This window comes from Toxorhynchites rutilus, chromosome 3 (genome assembly GCF_029784135.1).
Source record: "Toxorhynchites rutilus septentrionalis strain SRP chromosome 3, ASM2978413v1, whole genome shotgun sequence".
Lineage (NCBI taxonomy): Eukaryota > Metazoa > Arthropoda > Insecta > Diptera > Culicidae > Toxorhynchites > Toxorhynchites rutilus.
The window spans coordinates 140,707,267-140,714,250 of NC_073746.1; the positions used below are offsets into that span (position 1 = coordinate 140,707,267).

At 37.7% G+C, this 6,984-nt stretch overlaps 1 protein-coding gene across 1 annotated transcript; it reads left to right on the forward strand.

Annotated features, from left to right (window-relative positions):
* The first annotated feature begins 2,533 nt into the window (after positions 1-2,533).
* Positions 2,534-4,321, forward strand: LOC129777422 (glycerate kinase). The gene is made up of 2 exons (XM_055783677.1): positions 2,534-2,667; positions 2,733-4,321. Exon 2 carries the CDS (start codon positions 2,741-2,743, stop codon positions 4,298-4,300), a length of 1,560 nt encoding a protein of 519 aa, XP_055639652.1. The 5' UTR covers positions 2,534-2,667; positions 2,733-2,740; the 3' UTR covers positions 4,301-4,321.
* Positions 4,322-6,984: the final 2,663 nt, after the last annotated feature.

The window sequence follows — 6,984 nt, forward strand, 5'->3', positions numbered from 1 at the left end:
GCGATATGTATGATACAAGATATGTTCAAGTGTTGCCATATATTGACAATATACGACATTTCTTTTTCCCCAACCCAATACAATCCACTTCAAGGATTGTTGTTGGTACTGCCAACACCTCAAGAAGCTTTAAGATTTCCAGATGGAATAAGCGCATTTCTGAAATAAAGCTGTGAAGGTAAACTATTTTTCTATTATTGAATATGTTCAATGAACTAAAATTGTATATGATTTAAAATATTATTGATTTTAAATCCAATTATTGTGTGTCCAACGCCAATTCGACTGGCGTTGCACAAGATCAATCTTTGGAATTGTGTTGATTATATTCAGATGCGGATTGTTCAACTGTATATTGCGCGTTTCCGTATTGGCAAACCAGATAGAATATACACTGGAGTCGCTTTTTACGCGTAAACAAAAACCGCATAAATTACAAAATCCGCGTAAGAAAAACCGCATAAATTCCGAAATCCGCGCAAAAATAAACTGGGTAATTTTCAAAATCCGTGTAAAAATCTAACAAACAGTGAATTAGTAGTTTAAAATGCAACCCGTACTCTAACAACTGATTACCTCAATTTTTTGCATGCTACAATCATGCTCTCTGTATCTTCTTTTAATTCTCAGCTACTAATCAGTAATACAATACAGACTTATGTCGTGAAATGTCACATCAATTACCATATTAAATTTTTACGCGGTTAATGCGAGCCGCGTTAAAAAAAACCGCGTAAATTTCGAAATCCGCGTAAAAAAACCGCGTAAATTCCGAAATCCGCGTAAAAATAAACCGCGTAAATTCCAAAAACCACGTAAAAAAAGCCGCATAAAATAAAACCGCGTATAAATAAAACCGCGGGTATTGTTTGTTCACTATACCAGTTTACATGAAGGACAGTAAACAGTCGTTGGATGGTGCGTATCAGAGATGTGATGAAAACCGTCCTCTGTGATCTTAGACGAAATGCCTCTTGTGTTATGTATAGATGAAATAAAGAAAAAAAAACTCACCAATGTATGATAATTGCCAATAGCGAATACAATTATCAATTTTTCTCATCAGTAAAAATATATTACTTAAATATAGAGAAAACATATTTGAAATAGAAAAGGTAATTGTCTATTATAATTTTTACTTTCTGAGTGTTTATTCAACCCAATGCGAATTTTAATTGGACTAAGTAGACTAACTAGAAATCACATCACGCTTTTTTATGAAAATTAAATTTTCATATATCAAGTCATTTTTAACACAACTGTGACAATATAAAATTTTACACTTACACTTGTGCTGAATTTTCCACAATACACGATCGGTCATTGATGTGAAAATTCACGAAGCAACCAACATTGAAGTTCCAAATTAAAATTTCATTTGCTAGAATTAATCGTATCACTCACCTTACTTGCAATATAAAAATGCCCCCGACTTGCATATATTTGCAATGCTGATTTCCCCCAGACAGCTTGGTTTTGATGTCTCTGTTAGGGAACCGCCGCATGTGTCGTCAATTTCGACCAATCAGAAGTGGGTATTTTCGTTAGGATAGGGGTTGAGATTTTTGAATTGTTCGATAGTTAGTTTCATGTCATATATTATTTTCTTCAATATAAAAAATTGTTATGGAGTGCAGAAATCGGTTGACGCAAAAATTTCACCAATCCATCATGAAATGACTGAGCAATAGGCGTTTGAAATTGGACAATTTTCACGATGTGCTCGATTTTCGATTTTCAATTTGTACCCCAATATGTTCCCGAAAGACGTAATCCTACGTCAAAAAAAACAAAGTATTACAAGTATTTCAAAATTAAGTTCATATGAAGCATATGCATACTCATTTGTCATTCCTCATTTCACTGCCATGAAGGCCCATTGGGCCACAGTAAAGCGTGGCAAGGTGCAGCTAGTAAAATTTTAAACAAAATAAACTTGAATTAGAATTAAAATTCAATTTATGCGTGATTCAGTTATTTCCTCAATTATTCAAATAAAAGAAGGAAAAATGTCTACGTGGACAACAGGGGAAGGGGTATGAAAATGTCCACGCTTGTCCACGGAGGAGGAGGAGGAGTCTAAAATCTTGCTTTTTCTGTCCACGTGGTATGTGGACAGCCCCTTACAGATTTATTGCTTTTTTTTCTTGATTGAAATATTTCAATGAAATACCGAAAATGATCGTTAATGGGTTACGAGCAATAATCTCATTTTAAATTAGTACATCATTTTCTGATTGGTTTGAAACATTTCCTAATACTTCATCAGTTCAAGGAAATGGATAATCATAACATGAAATTTGTGAACAGGACTCGAACCACAGCTATGAATCTTTTCATAGGACCTCAATTCATGTAATGAGCAACAACCATCGAAAAGTCGACGCATTAGTCGAGGCTCTTGAATGCAACACACTATATACTAGGTGTCGCTACGAGCATCAAAGCTTTTCTTATTGGAAGTTTATAAAGGATGAGCAGAAATGATGTACGAAAACGACAGGAACGTTCACAAAATTTTGCTGCATGGGCAAAAAAAATGTCATTCAAAGAGCACTCGACGAAAGATACTTTTCAATGCAATATTATTGAAATTGTATATTTTCGTTTTTGGTTCTAGTTTATTCTATTACGAAGATTCTATAAAGTGAGAGTACTCTAAACCTGGTTGTATTTTTAACATTATTGAGCGAAGCGTTTACATTAACTAACAAATATTGTTCCGTCTTTAGATGTTTTCATGCTATCGTTGCTCAAGAGATATTCGAATTTCAAATCGGTTGGATATCGACTGCAGCACGTGACGAGTAGAGATATGGATCACTCAATAGATCAACTGACATCATTGTTCCTGAGCACGATGGATACCGTCAAACCGAAAGCTTTATTCCACAACTATCTGAAGAGCTCGGAGAACATTTTCAAGCAATTGGAAATTCCCGACAAAACCTATCATGTGATTGGCTTCGGGAAAGCTGTTCTCGGAATGGCTGTACAAATGGAGCGAATACTTGGTGAGAAGCTACAAAGCGGCTGCATCAGCATTCCAGTCGGAACGTACCAGCGTTTCAAAGACGACGAAGACTTTCAGTTGAGCATTTCGAGCAGAATCAAGATTTATGAGTGCGCGCGAAACAATCTTCCGGATGAGGACGCAGTGGAAGCTGCGAGAGCAATCAAATCGCTGGCGGAGAGTACGACTTCGAGCGATGTGTTATGCGTTCTTATTTCTGGTGGAGGTTCGGCATTATTGCCACTTCCAAAAGATCCAATAACGCTCGGAGAGAAACTGTCTGTAATAAAATCACTAAGCGCTTCGGGAGCTACCATTAATGAATTGAACATTGTCAGAATATTGCTTTCAGCAGTCAAGGGAGGGAAGCTAGCTTATGCAGCCAGGAACTGCTATAAACTCTTGAGTTTCATCATATCTGATGTTATTGATGATCCGCTTCCGCTGATCGCTAGTGGGCCAACCGTAAAAAATAACATTAACAACGATGATGCTTGGAACGTTATTAATAAATACGGCATCGCGTGGAATATTCCCAGTTCGATTGCAAAAGTTCTAGATACTTCGGAATCGGTACATATTCCAGATAATTTTTCGGAGATACACTTAATTGGGTCCAACAAGATTGCTATTCAGCATATTGTACAAAGCGCCGAGCGAATCGATGCGATTGTTATAGCGCTTTCAGAGCGAGTGCAGGGAAACGTTGAAGATCTCAGCAAAGCCTATGCTGAATTGGCTCTAGTCATTATTCGGTTCCGGAACGGCGAACTTTCGAAGTCCAACCTCATCGAGCGATTAAATCGAATAGGGAAAATATTATACTTTACCAGGGAAACAAGTTCGGAACTCTTCGAGCAACTATCATCTGGTAATGGTAAAGATGTGCTCCTGGTAGCAGGTGGAGAGACGACTGTGGTAATACGGGGGAACGGTAAGGGTGGACGTAATCAAGAGCTGGCACTGAGATTCAGTTATGAGTGTTCCCGAATTAGTGACCTACACAACAATGCAGTTTTACTCTCCGCTGGCACCGATGGGATTGACGGACCAACAAATGCTGCTGGTGCAATCGGATGTAGCGCTGTTATTGATGATTTTCTTTCGACAGGGAACGTGAAATCACCTCGCGATTTCATTGAAGATAACGATTCGTACACATTCTATCAGCAAGTAAACAAGGGAAATTATCATATTACCATTGGTCATACGGGCACAAATGTGATGGATATTCACCTTCTTTATATTCCATGGATGCAAAAAGATTCACATGGCACACTGTCTTAAAAATAAATAGAATAAAAGGTTTTTTGATAATATTAGGTTGGGGAAAAAGAAATCCATTATTAGTGTGTCAAATTCAAAACATTATTCAGAATGTTTCGCATTGTCCGATTTGGGGTAAATATGCACCGTTTTGTTGCATAATCTGTTGCCGTTTCACGGGTAGCTTCATAATGTTTTCTTCACAGAAATGTTGGTCTCTATTGAGTTTGAGCTTGGGTAGACTGTACACTTCGTAGTTGCCAGCGAAATTGAACAAAGAACACACCGAATGACGCTTGGGAGTAGCAAATCATTCTCATTGTGCAAGTTTCGGTTAATCGAGCCAGTCAATAGTCAATAACGACGCCGGCCACGTCCTTACGGTCACCACGGGAAAGGAAGGAATGTTAGTATGAAATTCGCCGTCTGAAGGTCAAAAGGGTCGCCTCTATAGTGTGCTTCTTTAGCGACTATCAAGGAAGGGTTATTAGTTAGTAAGGGGATGTAAGATTCAGGATTCACTGTGGTGAGCAGGGCTCGTCAAAGTCATATTCAACTTAGAATAGTCAGGAGACTATGAGGAAATTCGCCTTCGTATTCAATTAGAAATGAGTTTTGGCTTCTTCCAGCAGTTCCTCCGTCAACACGACTCAACAGTTAGTTATTCGGGCGTTTAATTGCTAACTCACTCAACGACTCGACTGTATCATTTCATTCTTCCCCGTCAAATGGACTTCATTGCATTTTGAAGTGATTCCCCAAAAATGAATTCGTTTCTTTCTCTCTCTTATGTATCACGTATTCATGTATCGATGTTTGAGTTCAACGTGGTTTGACATATACTACAGGTGACCTTGATTTATTCATCATACATGAAAATTAGTCCCACATATTAAATAGTGTGGCGTGGTGTTCAAAAACAATGACAAATTTTGAATTTTGTTGATGTAAACCCATTTTGACGTAGAACTACTTCTTTCATTAAGGGTGCCAAGTCAGAAAACAGGTCACATTTTTGTGAAATAAAGTTAACGTTAATAACTATTTTTGCCGGATTTTGGCGATTTACATATCTAACGAATCAGATATTCCCTTAGATTGGTTTGATATGCTATACATTACAATGTCCTGGTGTGTAAACGGTTAAAATTCATGAAAAGTATAAGCGTGTCCATTTTCCCGTACATTTGTTCTGCAGATTTGTGAACTTTTCTACTCGTGCCGTCAATAACGAGCAACTTATCGCAGGCAACGAAGGGGAAATCGCAAAATATAAAGTCTCCGTGAAAAAATAGAAAAGAAGAATAACGAAGGTGAATGTTTACCTAGAGTATAAACAGTGGATCTCGCCGAGGCAAGCTTTCAGTATCGTTCTAGATACGAAGCAATGAACATCGCTGGTTCTTCCTTGTTTTGCGCCATCACATGTTTTCGTTTGGATTGAAATTACTTACTCGCTGATGTCTCTGGCATTGCAATCGTTGCATCAAACTGACGCCATTGCATTAATGTTTTAAGCTACACAATTGTGTGGGGCATCATCTAGCTAAACTATGGTCACCAAGAAAATAAATGTTCTGTAATTTTGCCTGTGATTTGGCTAAGCTAATCTAGACCGGCAATATTAACAGAAAGGGCTTTTGTTGAGAAGAGCGCAAAACGGGGAATTTTGTATATTTAGATGCTTCAAACCATCGATATATGGATGTTTGTGTGTATATGTGCGTGCTTCATAACCCATACGTAGAAGTAGTGACTCTTCGCTACGCTAAAACAGAGATTACTGATTGTTGAGATTAACAGAAAGAGTTTATTTCGTTTATTTAGTCACCAAGAAATTAAATGTCGTTTTAGAATTTTGTATGTGATTGAGTTTTGGGTTGCCAGTAGCAAAACTTCCTCCACTAAGGATAACAGATGCGCTCATCTTGAGCATGAGAAAGTAATGCAACTTTTTTCGAGACCAGTAATATTAACAGAAGCGTTTCTTTTGAGAATAGCGCAAAATGATGAGAAGTGTTTATATTTCTAGTAGCTTCAGCCACCAATGTATGGTTCTGTATGCATGCTATGGTGAACGTTTGGTTTACGTTGTACGAACGATGCCTAAAGGTGCGATTCCACTGAGGCAATACTAAATAAAATGTAGCATGGTATTTGATACCTACAAGTATTGTCATTGTTGTTGTTTCCATGCGGTGTCAAAGATGTTTTGATGTAGTTATGAGATGTGGAATAATGGTGCTGATGCAACAAGTATATACTCGCCCGGAATAGCGTTCGAGGTGAAATTTCTGCATGCATTGATATGAAACAAATTGCGACATACGATCAGCTAAATAGTTGTTCTACGAGAACCTTTATAGCATACCTGATAACTGTCTAAGTTCGTTAGTTTGAGTTCACTGTGGAAAAACCATAACCGTCCATTAATGGTGTAACTACTTTTTTGCATCAGAAATCAAGTTTTCATTTCATTTTATATGGACGTTAAAATAAGACTGTGCACGCTGTTAACGAGATTATTGCCAGGGGGTGTAGAAGTGTGGATTGAAGTCAGGTTGAATGAAGAGGCACTTTTTTTAAATAGTCACGTCAATTAGAATAACCATTTGCTAGAATAGTTCATCAGTCATTCTTGCTCGTCAAGTCATTATCTAGTCTATTCAAATCATGTTGACTGCGAATGCCGAAGTAGTCCTAGT